This window comes from Physella acuta, unplaced genomic scaffold (assembly GCF_028476545.2).
Source record: "Physella acuta isolate Inbredline_101_S28 unplaced genomic scaffold, ASM2847654v3 ptg000916l, whole genome shotgun sequence".
NCBI lineage: Eukaryota > Metazoa > Mollusca > Gastropoda > Physidae > Physella > Physella acuta.
In genome coordinates this window covers 315,810-331,289 of record NW_026732433.1, presented here as the reverse complement: position 1 = coordinate 331,289, position 15,480 = coordinate 315,810, and the positions used below count along the sequence as shown (strand labels likewise).

At 34.2% G+C, this 15,480-nt stretch overlaps 1 protein-coding gene and 1 long non-coding RNA gene across 3 annotated transcripts; both read right to left on the bottom strand.

Moving 5' to 3' along the window:
- Positions 1 to 1,858: 1,858 nt before the first annotated feature.
- Positions 1,859 to 3,804, bottom strand: LOC131953291 (uncharacterized). Its single transcript, XR_009388615.1, has 2 exons — positions 3,156 to 3,804; positions 1,859 to 2,114 (listed from the first exon to the last, which is right to left on the bottom strand). It is a non-coding gene; the product is annotated as an uncharacterized LOC131953291 (long non-coding RNA).
- A 7-nt stretch (positions 3,805 to 3,811) lies between these two features.
- Positions 3,812 to 10,515, bottom strand: LOC131953290 (uncharacterized). 2 transcript variants are annotated; one of them, XM_059316416.1, is made up of 6 exons: positions 10,143 to 10,515; positions 9,014 to 9,117; positions 8,442 to 8,626; positions 6,868 to 7,063; positions 6,103 to 6,148; positions 3,812 to 5,903 (listed from the first exon to the last, which is right to left on the bottom strand). In XM_059316416.1, exons 1-6 carry the CDS (start codon positions 10,385 to 10,387, stop codon positions 4,655 to 4,657), a joined length of 2,025 nt encoding a protein of 674 aa, XP_059172399.1. In that variant the 5' UTR covers positions 10,388 to 10,515; the 3' UTR covers positions 3,812 to 4,654. The 2 variants fall into 2 exon arrangements, with proteins under 2 accessions (XP_059172399.1, XP_059172400.1); XM_059316417.1 differs by having other exon boundaries at positions 6,103 to 6,145.
- Between the last annotated feature and the right edge of the window lie 4,965 nt (positions 10,516 to 15,480).

Sequence of the window (15,480 nt, the reverse complement as noted above, 5' to 3'; positions counted from 1 at the left end):
CTTGCTGATCATCCGTAACTGACGTCACATTCTGAGGGTAGAGAAGGAAGTCCGAGAGTGTGAAGGCACAATTTGTATTTCAAGAGGATTTGAAAATGAAATTTAACTACTTTTTCACATTTGAAAAACATTTTTGCAAGCAGCAATACAATTTGCGTCATATGTCTAGTAAGATCAGTTTGTTGTTCAGAAATCGCTGTATTAAAAAACAAAACTTGCAATTTTGACAGAGTATGCTGAGTTGTGACGTCATTTTGTGCCAGACAGATGAATATCAAGTTCCCGCCAACCCCTTCCCAGAGAAAAAAAAAGACAAAAAAACACTATTGATACATGATAGTTGTATTGTGCTTGGTGGTAAAAAAAAAATCAGCTTATAGTTGTATGAACAAAATAGCTTTGTCTGGACAAATGAGCTACTTGGTGTCTAGAGGATCAGTTTTATTTATATTTATTATATCATTTGTAATTTAAAATGTGTGTATAGTATGTTAAATTATATTTGTATAATTTATAGGGACCTACATATTTATATTTTGCCACGTTTCTGTTTTTAGTTAATAGCTAATAACTATCTGTATTGATTGGGTGGGGGGGGGGGGGGGGGGAGGAGTTGTATGTTTTGTGTAAACCTACTTAAAAATTATATTTTTTTAAATTTAAGCTAAACGATTATTAAAATATTGACATTCACGGTTTACAAAAGAAAACAAATATTTTCATTGACCCTAGACCAGGCTAGGGGTCGTCCATAACGTCACACTCGAAGGGGGAGGGGGTCCGTAATTTTGTGACGGTGTGTAATGAGGGGGTTCAGATGGTGTGACGTCACACTTTTGCGCGAGTTTTAGCAGTTATTTCGCGTTTTAGAAAATAGGTTTAATAAATTGTAATTGATTAAAATACTCTATGTTGACAGAGTTCTGACTAGATTTTGGAAAAATATCGATGTTTTAAGAACAATTCAACAGCAATTTTGAAGGGGGGTCTGGTTTTTTAAGACGACGTGTGACGGAGGGGGAGGTAAAAATCGTAAAAAAAAAGCGTGACGTCATTTATGGATGACCCCTTACCAGTATAGCTATTCCCTCTCCCATTTAAATTTTAAAGCTCAATTTACCATACAAACGAAATAGTCATAATGGTGAATTAGTTTATTTTTTTAATTAACAGCAAACTAGATAGCCAGTATAAAAAAATGTCGATTGTAGACAAATCATTTAAGTTTAAGCTTCCACCTTACAACAACAATTGCTGCCAAACTTTTCATCCAAGTAGGTAGTCCAAACTGAAATTAACTATTGATTGCAGACTTCTGGAGTGAGTATGTCATGAAAGAACTTTTAATTGTAAGGTCTATGCCACAAATTTTATAAAAATATCTCAATAAATAAAAAAGTTATGCGATTTTTAAAAAAGCAAAATTTGGTAAAAAACTGATTTTCAAAAAGTGCCATTTTTGAGAACCCATATTTTTTAAGCTAAATAACATAGAAGTGTAGAAATTGGTAAAGTTGCTGCAAAGTTTGTAATATATATGCCCAATTTTTTCAGTCATCTAAAATGAGTCTTTCTAAGGTAAAAAAATAATTGAAAATGACAAAAATGCGTTTTGGTCACTTTTATTTTCATAAAAAAAAAAAAAATTCAATTTTTTTTTTTTTTTTTTTTGCTTTGGAATAACTCTAAAACTATTGTGTTGGTAACATCAACGTGGAAAAATGTGTTAATTATTTTCAAAAATCACATGAGTTAAAATATTATTTTAAAAAATACCACAGTTATCTAGTGCAGGAGAAACAGAATCAAAATTTAGTAGAGTAAATGTAATGTAATGTAGTTTAATAAAGACGTGATGCCTACAAGTGATGCAGCAGTTGATGCCACATGCTTTGGTTTCTTTTCAAACCTATACGGTTGATAACTGCTTTGGGGGAACAGTTTTTAAAACTACAACTCCACATCTTTGTACGTCTTGTTTCCCTCAACCTTGATCTTGTGGAGCATCAAGAGTAAGTAATATGTTTTGGGAATTGTAGGGGGAAGTGGGGTCTTGGCCTTCTTCCCTTCCCTTGTAAGGAAAGTTCTGGATAGGCCACTGTAAATGTCTCCAGCTATGGAATAAACAATTGATTTAGTGATTAATAAAATAGAATTAAATTTACTACCAGCCTATTGTGTAGGCCTACTATTTGTCCTATGACTATAACTGGAAACATATGAAAAAGCCTGAAAACACCTTTTTGTTAAAAGTAATTTATACTTAATATATATTTTTAAGAGTAATTCTACTGAATGAAATTTGAAATATTCGTTGCTTGTGCCACACTGGTTGAGATATCCAATAATGAAGATGCCATACTGTGGTTCTCAACATCCTATAGGACAACTTAACTGTCCTTCATTGTTACTATTATATGCATATAAAATAAATAAATAATGAGAAATACTACTAGTACTACTTACACTTACAACTAATATAACATTTAAAACTAAGTCACAACATGTAGAATCTTAATAAATTGCACCACCATCTAAAAATTGATCTGGTACATTTTTATTACGGAGACTGGCGCAGACCATTTCACATTATTTAGCAGGGGAATCAGAATCAGAGCACACAACAGAAAATAAAAAAAAATTAATCACATTAGTCCTTAAAATTTAGTGTCTTTTGTTTTAAATAAATCAATAAAAACGTATAGTTATTATAATTATACATTTCTTTTGTGTTTCATTAATATTTTATAAGTATTTAACCTTCGTTCCCTGTAAATAATTGAGTTCGTCCACATAGTAACCAAGATAGTCTGGTGGCCATTTTGAATTTGTCGATTCATAATTTTGACGTGATAGTCCAGATAAACTGTAGTAATACGACCCTATCATTGATCCCAGTCAATAGATTTTAAAGAATTAGTAAACACTAGCATCTAATAGTTAAGTGCATCCATATTTTAAGTCCCTAGAATGTCCTGAATTAAATAGCTTCACGTCTAAACACACCCTGTGTACAAGCGTAGTTCACACGCTAAAACCGTGGACTTGAAGCGTTCAAATTTACATTAATAACGTGTACTAATTAAACCAAACTGACATTCAAACTTAAAATTCATTTATTAAAATGGAAATGAAACTTTAAAAATGATACTTACAACTTGTTTGAAGGCTCTAGCAAGGGTAAAATCCGTTTAGCATCATCGGTCGTCAACCTTTAAAACCGTTCGGCGAGCAACTTACTTGGGGCTGAAAGTCGACTCGAGGGTTATATGTTTATTGGGGGTACGGCTTCGCGACCGTAAATCAGAAATACTTGAATTTACAACACAAAGTAGTTATAAAACTGAACTTTACATCGGTGTAAAAATTGAAACAGAATTAGTTTGTTTCCGTGTATATATCGTCATTTAAAGTTTAAAATCTGTATTTTTTAAATGAAATAAACAAGTTATTTTTTCAATTTATACATCAAATGATAGCCTAGAATTCGATCTTTAAAATGACATTAAGATTATGCTTCTACGATGCTTCGTCGCGAAGCCGCGACCAAATAAAACAGTGTGGGGTCGATCGGTACACGCAAAACGGTGAAATTTGTTGACGTAACTGATACTTTTCAAACAAATATAAAACACATTCAGACATGTGTTACAGATATAAAAATACCAGATTACGACAGATAAAGACTTAAACTTTATTGACATATAATTTTTATTCTTATAGGACAACTAGAAGTAGTGAAATTTTTTTTTTGAAAACCGCAAAAACTGACCCTAAAACGCACTTTTTCGCCAGTTTGGACTACCTAATCCAAGTCAAGTCAAAGAATCAAGTGTACCAGTAAAATAATCAAGTCAAATGCTTTAAGTCAGTGCTTCATGATGTGTGTTCTATTTATCTACATCTAAAATAATATTTTGTCTTTATTGACAAAGAAAGCACTAATCAGTTATTGTACATTCTTTCACTCTTAATAGCTGCTATCTATTTAGCAATTCATCATCCTGGTTTCCTGTTCCTTCACAAGACACATGAGGTAGATGAAGTGGAGCTTATGTTTCAGAGTTTAAATGATCTCAGAATTTAGAGGTTTGTGTGGTCAGCACTATGTCCAGCCAGCCGATCCCACACTATTCTCAACGACAGCTGTTGAGCAGCTGATTGACCGTGTCCGTATAGAATAAGGCTATAAACTTTGTTCCATTTGATTCTTTGTTTATACTCTAATTATATAACAGCTGATGGTTTTATTCTCAACGACACTCACGACTGAGAAACTACGTAAGGGTCTTATTCTATATTGACATAATTGGAGAGAATCTCAAGAGTCGTTGAGCTGATACACATGGGATGGTCCAGCTGCCTTAGTTTCCCTACTGTGACTCAGGTACCCATCAGAGCTTGGTGGAGACAACCTTCTGACTCAAAGCAGAGATTGGAACTCGAGTTTTTTTGGGCTAGCAGTCATAAGCATTTACCAATTATTTGAATTAAGTATGTACAATTTTAGATACATTTATTCTTCATTCATAACTGCATTGGCCTGAGTAGTTAACCTTTCTCACTGATCAATTCAGTTAAGGCCACAAACTTAGCCAAAACCTGACAATTTGCATAACAGTTTTAAACAACTTACTCTATTGTGGATTCAAACTTATTTTATTGGATTGAAGTAAACAATAGGTAAAATTAACTCAGTAGAAAGCTTATCATTCAGTGTATTGTTTTCTTCTACCAGCTTTTTATTTTCTGCTTTCAGACTGGCAACTTCTGCCTTCAGCCTCCTTAATTCAGTGTGGTTTGATTTCAGCGTGCTTACAAAAGCAAGCAAATTTTGCTCATTTTTTTCCTCTAGTAACTTCATTTTATTTTGCAATATGGTGTGTTTCATTTGTAATCCTTCATATAAATCTGTGGTGTCCTGTACACTTTTCTCCCAATCATAAAAAGCTGTTTTCAACTCAGTTGATTCAGATTTCATCAGCATCTCAATTGCTAGGGATTTGATCTTTAAAACTTGTTGCAAGTTTTCTATTTTAGGTGAATGCAGAGTGAGACATTTTTTTCTACGGTCTCTAATTTTGTTTTTACTCTTCAGCAGTGCTTGGTTGCTTATATGAGACTTTGAACAACTGTGTCTTTGTAACCTATGTTTGGCCATTATGCTACGTTTATTTTCCGCAGTTGTCATTTGTTTACCAGCAGTAGAAAAACGTGGATGATCACTAGATTTGAAAAAACCTGGCACACCTGGTTGACTAGTTTTCATCACACCCTCAATTGCCACTTTGGGGCCATCTTCCTGAGTAGAAGAAATCTCCATACCAGCTGTATCTACTTCTACTTCCACAAGCTCTAGATTACTGGTATGGGAATCCTCAGTTGGTTTTACACTAATTTCAGATTTGAAAAAACCTGGCACACCTGGTTGACTAGTTTTCATCACACCCTCAATTGCCACTTTGGGGCCATCTTCCTGAGTAGAAGAAATCTCCATACCAGCTGTATCTACTTCTACAAGCTCTAGATTGCTGGTATGGGAATCCTCAGTTGGTGTTACACTAATTACAGTACTTTTTACTCTACCCAAATTGTTATAAGTAATATATGTAAAAGGTGTATTGAGAAGATCCACAAGCTTGTGCCAATCTCTACTCAAACATTTTCTAAATAACTTGACATTTTTCATTAGTTTAACAATAGCAGAAAAAAATGTTTGAAAAACTACTGAATCACAAAGTCCTAGTTTCTGTGCTATTTGTCTGCACTTATAAGTATAATTTTTCACAGTGCTGATATGCATGCTTCGTACAATAAATCCATTCAGAAGAGGGTCAGTAGGTTCTATAAAAAAGTCAAGTAAAGATTCAAAATTTCCAGCCACAAGCCCTTGGGATTTCATCCTGTGCATTAAACATGATAAAAATAAAATGATATTGATTATAAATCATTCATTTATAATTTATACTAGTTTAATTTACCCTTACTAAGTTAGCAAAAGAAAATTTAAAATTGCAGCATAAAAATCAGAACATAAGACTATTCTAAGAAAGAACATGTATTAATTTTATAAAAAATACACTTTCTACTTTAGAGACTTACATTAAATAATTGTGTTCCTTTGTTTGTGAAACAGCTAAAAGATCTGTTGAAAATGAAATTTAAAAATTAAATTTTAATGAACCTTGTTGAGTCTATGTCATTCAATTCCAAATGAGTAAATAAAAAATTTATTGGCTAAAAATGTATAAATATTTTTGTCACTTTTAGTAAAATATAGATTATAAGTGATTTCTAACTCAGAACTATTAGATTCTGGGGGTTGAGAATGTATAGCATTCTTAAGTCTTGCCAATTGTAGGTGACTTCAGTTGGGGAAAGTAAGTCTATTGGGCACCATAGTACTGACCACACAATCCCTATAAAAAGCTAAGATAAAATGAAACATGTTAGCTCTATTTCATCTGAGCAATTAACTGTCTGGTCTAAAAAGGTACTTAATTATTATTAATCTCATGAGATTTCATCCTAGGCTTGATTTGGTTTGTTTATATATCACTATTTCTTGATCATTTTATCAGATACAAATAGCTGACATAATGTAGTGCTTAGATAGGGGATATTTCATCACCTTTAAACATCAATAAATAAATACATGCTAAAATTTTCAAAAGACTTTAATTATCAATTTCCATACTGGTAGGCCAACTAAAAAGTCGCTAATCTACATTTGTATTGAAAATATTCAATTGAAGTGGATTTTATTTAGAAAAAAAATGTGTATGTATGGATACTTTAACATAGAGGAAATGGTGCCTAATTAATACAACACAATGCATTATTTTTTTAAATTAATTAATTAATTACCTTTAGTTTCTGCATTCACAGAAACACATGGTTCACGCAACACACATGTTGACACTGGAGGACTTGTCTCATCAAATGGCTTGGTATCTATCATACTCTCTGCTGATACACTAAAGCCTTGCTCCTTACTAGACAATCCCTTCAGAGAGATTGGAGTATTTACACCATCTTTAAGCAGACTGGCCATTCCTTTTCCCTGAAATAAAAATACTTAATTTTACACACCCTGAAACCTAAAAGGCTAACGTGTTGCCTTAGTGACAATGTCTATAACAATATTATACAAACTAAAACAAAATAATTAACAATTTTTAATCATTATTACTTTTATTATTATAGCAGTAATCGCAAGAATTACCCTGCACACATACATCATGAAACCATCACTAAAATTATTACAGAAGATAAACTACCTACCACTTCCGATTATGTCAGGGTCACTCTTTCTACGATTATGCACTTATTTTTCCCCTTCCCTCTTGGGCAACTGATAGTTGTTAACCCATACCTTTTAGGTCTACCCATTTTAACTATTATTTGTAATTTTAACAGAGGTTTAATTTCACTGAGATAACCTGCTCCCAAACTAACTGGAGTGGCTAATGCCTCAATTTTTAAAAGTATCAACTGAATGATTAACTACTGGCTCATAACTACATCTATCTCATCTACCAGTAACTGCTCTTTATCTACAATGCCTAATGCATGCCTATTGACTACTGTACTACACTACACTATCAGAGCCACCTAAAATAATTTATTTATTGTCACCACCCTCTGCAACAACATTAAACCATTCCCCTCTACTAAACTCAACATTGCCTATCATTGCAAAATAATAATTGCAACTGTCGTTAGTTCAAACACACTTATTTTTAACCTAACACAACCAGTCTTTGGCTAACCCAAATTGTAGCAGGAGCTCTCCACTCAAAACTTTATACTTGTACATCTAAAGTAGGAGATTCTTTGTGAGCAGTGGATGGCACCCAATAACTATTATAATCTAAATTTCACAATGACCAGTCAATTCTCCTTAATTAAAAAAAAAACCTCCTAACATCTAATAATTAAAGACCAACAAAAAAAAAAACTTTGGAAATTACAATCTCTAGGTTGTGTGATGATTGATTTTAATATCTAGTGGTTGATTCAAACCTATTATGTGTTGTGTTTTCCTTTCCAAAATGTGTTAATTCTATTTTGTGACAAGAGGAGATAACATTTTAAAATTCACTTTTTTGACAGAGGTTACTCTGAAAAGTAGGTGATAGTAAAAGATATGCGTAGAATGGTGTGGTCTGATGGTAGAGCGTACAACTTCTAATCCGAAAGCCTCAAGTTCAAATCACGGCTTTAATTCTGTAGAACGATACTGAGTCCAGTTTTGATGGGTACCCGACTTATAATACATTAAGGAAAGTAATAGCAACTGGGCATAGTGCTGACCACACTATTCCATCATTTGCAGATGTCACTAAACCAGGTTTACTCTCTACTTCACCTGCACCATGGACCATCAGTTTTTAAAAAGTACTTTACTTACTTAAAGATACAGTTAAACAATGGCTTACCTCCACTTTCATGTGTGTCTTCAGATTCCTTACATCTTTGGTTGTGATTGGCTTGCCTGTGGTTTTCAGCATCAATTGCTGCACAACATTGATGTCCACACCCAGCCTGGTCAATTCACAGGCCTGGGCCTTCTCCTCCGAACTCAGCTGCCTGTTTAGCACATAGTGCTTGTAAAGTTCAGGACCTTTGTTGAAGTAAAATGAACGATGAACTTTATTCCTGTACAGAAAAGCAATCAATACAATTTTAAAAAAAATTGTTATAACTGCTTCTATGCTGTGCTCCATGTGACCACTGGTTATGTTATGCTCATGCAGATAGCAATTATTCTTAAGGACAATAAAAATAGGTTACAGTTCTAGGATCTCAGCCAAACAGAAATAGAGCATGTTATGCCATTTACGACCATTATAATCCAGCAGGGAGGACATAAGAGGAATCAGGGTACAGCACAAGGGGACTCATCCAGCTATAGAAAAATCTACTAAACTTGTAAACTTTTACATGTAGTGTTATTTCAAATACTGTCAAATACAACAATAATATAGCATATTAAATTATTTTCACAAACCAATGTCATGATTGTGGGTGTTCACGATTTCCTTGATAACAACCTGGGTCCTCTCCCTGTTTAGAGCTGCATAAATTTTCCCAGGGCATCCAAATTTCTTTGAGCTATAAAAGAAAGCAAACTATTCACCATAAATGAAATTAATCAGTTCAAGTTCAGCCATATTCGAGAAGGGATGTTTCACTTTCAAATGAGAGTCTAATAGCTATTTCACTTAGATTTAGGGACCCAAATTATCATAAGTTAAAAAAAACACCAGGGGATGGAGTGGTCTAGCAGTAGAGAGCAGAAATGCTAACCCGTAAGTCTCGGGTTCAAGTCAGTAGACCGACCTGAGTCCACCCAACTCTGATGGGTACCTAACTCACGTTAGTCGTTAGGGAAAGTAAAGGCGGCTGGGCATAGTGCTAACCACACTGTCTCTTCATATGCAGAGGTAACAGAAAAAAGTGAACTCTACTTCTATAGTATATAGACAGTCAGGTTTGAAAGGGAACTTTATAATTTTATATTATATTAACAAAATAAATATCAGCATAACAAACTGCTTTTGTGACTGCAGTAAATTATTCAGGTTTTTTAAACAAATAGGGCCTATATAGGCCTATCTAAAATTTAATTAGAGTAGGCCCTATGGCTTTATTTCATTGCAATGTTTTATCAATGTTTTCTTTTCCTGTAGCCCTCCATACTTACTCCATATGACTAGAGTCTAGATAGTCTAGATCTTGTACTTGTAGATCTACATTTTTTTGTGTTATAAAGAAAATGTGATGGCAACATTGGTTTACCAATTAACATTTTTCTAAAAAAATTTTAATAGATTTTCAAAGTCGTCAAAGTGGTTGGTATATTTATAATATCTTGTTCTAGATCTTGATATCTTTATTATGTGGTGTATGTTAGCACTAGTTAATTAAGTGCCAAAAATCCAATTTCATTAATTAAAAAACAGAAAATTCGAATTTTTTTTTCTGGCATAGCATCTGACAAGCATCGTTTCCGGTCTGCTACCAACCGTCATACGATCTAGATCTAGATTCTAACTCCGATTCAGAGTTACCACAATATTCATGCATAAACTGATAAACATCCACATATTTAAAAAAAAAAAAAGAAAATGCCCCACCCTGTTTTCCTCTTTCCTTCACCTTCTGATTTGAAAGTACCAGAATGGGTGCACAAAAAGATATAATTTGTATATTTAAAGCGTTCTGGATACGGTCTTTGTCCATTTTGTAATTTAGCATTGGCCACACTCGTTAGCTTACAACCCTTCTTCACCATGGGCTGAAAATTTGTGTCGCAATACTCCTTGCAAGCAGAAAAGAAATCATCCCAAGAGTTAAATGCTTGATTCCTAACAAAAGCCATTGAACCACGAAGAACAAACCCATCTAAATTCTAAGCACGCAGAAATGCGTAGTGAAATTGTTTTGAGCATGCGCAGGAGAAATATATTGCTTGCCTCCCAGCCTTGATCTCTGGGACAGGCTGGGCGGAAGATCAATCCCTTCTGCCCAGACACTTTAAAAAATAGTTCAACTAATATCGCTGAAACAGAAATAAAAATTAGCCAGTGATGGTTTAAAAGCATTTATCTTTATTAACAGAAATCAAACTTAAAAAAAAAAAACCCAGTAACCTTTCCTTTATATAATAACAAGCTTCTAAATGCACTATAATATATATATATATATATATATATATATATATATATATATATATATATATATATATATATATATATATATATATATATGTTACGGTCAAAGCCCGAAATGCGGCCAAACCCAGGATTAGCCGGCCAATCCGCGCATTGGCCGGCTCTCTTGGCCAAAGCCCGAAGAACTTAGCACTAAGATCGTATTTCGTACATTGGCCGGCCAATGCGCGCACTGGCCGGGACGTACTGGCCAAAGTCCGAAGCGCTTAAACTTGACAGCGTATTTTGTACATTGGCCGGCCAATGCGCGCACTGGCCGGGATGTCTTGGCCAATATTCTATCTAGACTAAGTTGTGATCGCATTTTCATTATTCTGAGTGCGTTTTTATAGAGAGTAACGTATTGTTTAGCTCTTGTTTGTATAGCATTCTATATGCAAGGCGACATGGATCAAAAGGGCCGTCAGACCATGAGACAGACATAGCAGATGGCTGTCAAAAGAAAAAAAATGTAAATCCATGTTAGTTTCCATATATGGGCTCTCGATAAAATAGTTACTGAGGAAGATCTTGAGAACATTGAACAAGAAATGGAGGTTGCCATAAATGCAACGACATCTTCAGCTAGCACATCTACTGCCGTGGCGGAACGTCCAGACCAGTTGCGTGACAATAATGTGGCCAACAGATTCTATATAGTTTGTGAAAAACATTGTAGTGCAGCTCATTCTTGTGGATCCTGTGGCAACGATTTCCATGCTATTTGTGGAATACCCAATGAAGCAGACGAAGGGTACGGAGGGAACATTACCTGCAGATTGTGTCACAACAAACAAGACATAAGGGAACACAGATCAGCAGCTCATACTGGCTTGCAAACTCAAGGTGCTAAGATGCTTAAAACATCAAATACAAAATTTAAAGATGGTGAAGTGGGTGACAATGTACGCATCCGTTTTCCAGATGTTGACAGAGGTCGCGGTAATCCCCGAAGCGTGATTGCAGTTGTCATGAGCGTCGAAGGCGGTTTCTACCAATTAGGAACGGAACATGGTGTTCTAAAACAACTGTATGCTAGAAGTGAGTTTTCAATTTTTCACGAAAAACTGCTCTTATTGTCGTCAGTTGGCACTGAGGAAAAATCACTACGAACCATCGCATCTTCACAATCATTGACTGGGGGCCAAGGCTACACTCGCTGCAATTGCACAACTAAGTGCACAACAAATCGCTGCAAGTGTAAAAATAACAAGCTGCTATGTAATTCTAAATGCCATAAAAGTTCAACTTGTTGTAACAAATGATGATATTGATAGATTGAAACTATAGTACAATAAAAAATTTGAATGTTTCAGTCATTTACTTTAACTAATAATCAATAAAGACTTAATTTCATGATCATTACGGCATTTAAAAAAAACCAAAATCTGCTCATGATCTTCTAATTCGGACTTTGGCCGGTCGTCCATAGCCAGATGATCTTCTAATTAAGACTTTGGCCGGTCCATCATGGCCAGTCTGCGGATTGGCCGGCCAAAGGCCGAAATCAAGCAAAGTTTCGGACTTTGACCGACCTATGGGAGGCGATATTGGCCAACGCGCGGATTGGCCGGCCAATCCTAGCATTGGCCGACTTCGGGCTTTGACCGTAACATATATATATATATATATATATATATATATATATATATATATATATATATATATATATATATATATATATATATATTATGAGCGGTCAAAGTTTGTTAAACAAATTTAACAAAGCTAATCAGTTTTTCCTTTTCTTATTTTCATAATTTCAGTGCCTTTAAAAGCTTGTTATTAATATTATTATACCGTTTTTTACTTTCTCGTATACGAAGTAGGGCCCTATGCCTATAGAGGAAGTATTGCAATCGTGCAAAGAATCGAAATCGAGATTTTCACAAATCTCCACGTTTTACTCCTCGGAAAAACATTGTTTTGCATTTTTGTCCGCGCGCACGTGTGTGTGTTTATGTCTGTAAACACGATAACTTGAGTACCTCTACAAACTGAGTTGATGAAATTTCAAATAGATCTACAAGTATTAGATCTATATGCATTTTTACTTTCTCGTATATACGAAGTATAGAGAAAGTATTGTAATCGTGCAAAAAAAAATCGAGATTTTTATAAATCTTGACGTTTTACACCTCACTGATACGGAAAAACATAATTTTGCAATCTTGTCCATGTGTGTCTGTGTGTAAACACGATTACTTGAGTACCGTTAGCCTACAGCTACGTTGATGAAATTTCATATATAAGTATTTTATCAAAATCGTAGATCCGTATCAACTTTTGAGCGATTTCCGATAACCGGAAGTGGTACTTTTTCTACTTTGAATTTTTCAAAAGCCTATAACTTGAGTACTATTTTAGATAGATAAATGAAATTTCACATGTAAGTAAAAGATCTAATTCTCTACCTTCTGTCAAATTTTGAGTAATTTTTGTTGACCGGAAGGACTAATTTACGCTATTTCCGATTTCTCAAAAATCGCACGTAAATTTATAAAGTACTAATAATATCCCGCACTATTATGCACATTTTTTAGGCGTTCACTTAGTGTGCAATTATTTTTTTTTACGAGATTCCATTCTATTATAAAAAGTTTAAGTAATTAAAAATGGATTACAAATATTGTCTATGTCCTGAGTTGCCATCTCTCGTAGTTTTATATTAGAATATCCGAGAAAGTTTAGGGAAGATCACTCCCGGATTATTAGTTCTGTATCAACTTTTCAGCAATTTCCGATAGCCGAAAGTGGAACTTATTCTACTTTCAAATTTTCAGAAGCCTATAACTTAGTACTGGTTCAGATAGATAAAGTGACTATAAGTAATATTCAATTAATTCATTTACTAATTAATAACATTTTAAAAAAATCATTAACAAAATAGTCTTAACTCCGTGGCTTTGTGAATTAAATTCATCAAACAAATACTATGCAATTAAATTAATATCCTCTGACTAGTGCTTGAAAAAATGTGTTGTATGTGCGGTTAGGTAGTTAAACAAAATTCATTCATTTATCTATCCGCTACTTGTTACACCAAATGGGGGGGGGGGGGGGGGGGGGGGGGGGGGGGGAAGGGGTACCTTGAAATGGGCAAAAAGCGCCGATGTACGGCATCATCAATGTCTAACTCTCGAATTAGGGATAGTCGTCTACATCTGCAGCGGGGCCATCGAACTAGATGGACTTAAATTTCTTTTTTCAAAGAATTTCGCCGAAGACAGCGTGTGTTTGATGGCAGGAGAAAGAGTGCTCGGTCTTCACATTGGTTTTGAAAACAAAGTAAATAAAAGAAAATACAATTATAAATGTTTTGTTACGGCTTGGTCCATAATTGAGTCCGTAATTTTGTGACGATGTGTGATGAGGGGGAGGGGTTCAAATGGTGAGACGTCAAACTTTTGCATTATAAAAAAAGAAATGTTAGAAAACTAATTTTAGCCGCTATTTCGCGTTTTAGAAAAATGTTTTAATAAATTTTAATGTAATAGGAATTGATTAAAATACTATATGTTGATAGAGTTCAGACACTATTTTGGAAAAAAACTTCGCATATAAGAAAAAATCAAATGCAATTATGAGTGGGGGGGGGGGGGGGGAAGGTTGTAGGCTGATGTGTGACGTCATTTTAGGGGGGGGGGGCGCTGGATTTTTATGACGATGTGTGACGGAGGAAAGGAGGTAAAAATCGTAAAAAAAAAAAAAAAACAACCTTGACGTCATTTATGGATGACCCCTAAGTTGATCTACAAACATAATGTACCTTGTGGACTTCTCTCACACCCAATAATCGGGAACAGCTCACAGCAGACTTCTTAACTAGATAACCTTTAATTTAAAAAACCTGCTATTTCTTATTATTATAAATATAAACTTTTATTTTGTTCACAGTGGCTGTTTTTTTTTTTATTGGTCGGTTGTGGCAAATCTTGTAACTCAATTTTTAACCTACTGCGAGTTCAGAAATTTTGTGGTCAAAATTCTTAAATACGCTGTTCTTCGATGTATTAAAAATTTTTATTAGCACTTTGGTTAGTCATTAAATTTTATCACTAACCAACATTACAAAAATTAAATCTATTAAAAAAGGGGAGATAAGAAGGTAAAAAAAACCAAAAACAACAGCAATCGTTTGATCAGATAACATACAAAGGTTTACTGATTGTTACGGCTGGCTGATTTCCAGCTCGCGAGTGGACCATGGTCTAAGTAAAAAATAGAATAAAACAAATTTTTATAATTTAAGTCTGCCCCGCTCTTCCGAAAGTTTCAAGTGCCCGCGTGGAGAAGAAAAGTCTGAAAGAAACACTGACTATAGTTAATATAATACAAACATAACTGTATATTGTACACCAGAATATGTATAACCTAATAACTTGATTTGAGCTGTATATTATTAATATTAATTTTGCTGTTGCTTTACAATAGATATTTCTGATGAAGGTCTTTAACTTCAAGGATTTATTATAAATTATAGATTACCACATAAATTTCAAGATAGAGAATACATAATCTTCAGCTGCATTAGTAGCAGAAAAGTAAGCATCATCAAACTGGCTCGTATTTTATGTGAGAAGCAGTGTTTAATTAATCTGTTCTTTTTTTAAAAATGCACGTTGAGTACATTTAAGTTTTATACTAAATTAAATAGCGATAAACCTTTGATTATATTTTTAGCCCTTTTATTTTTAGCTTAGGCGATTGTTCAGCTACTTTACTTTAACTTTGGATGAAAATAACCCTTAATATAATGTGC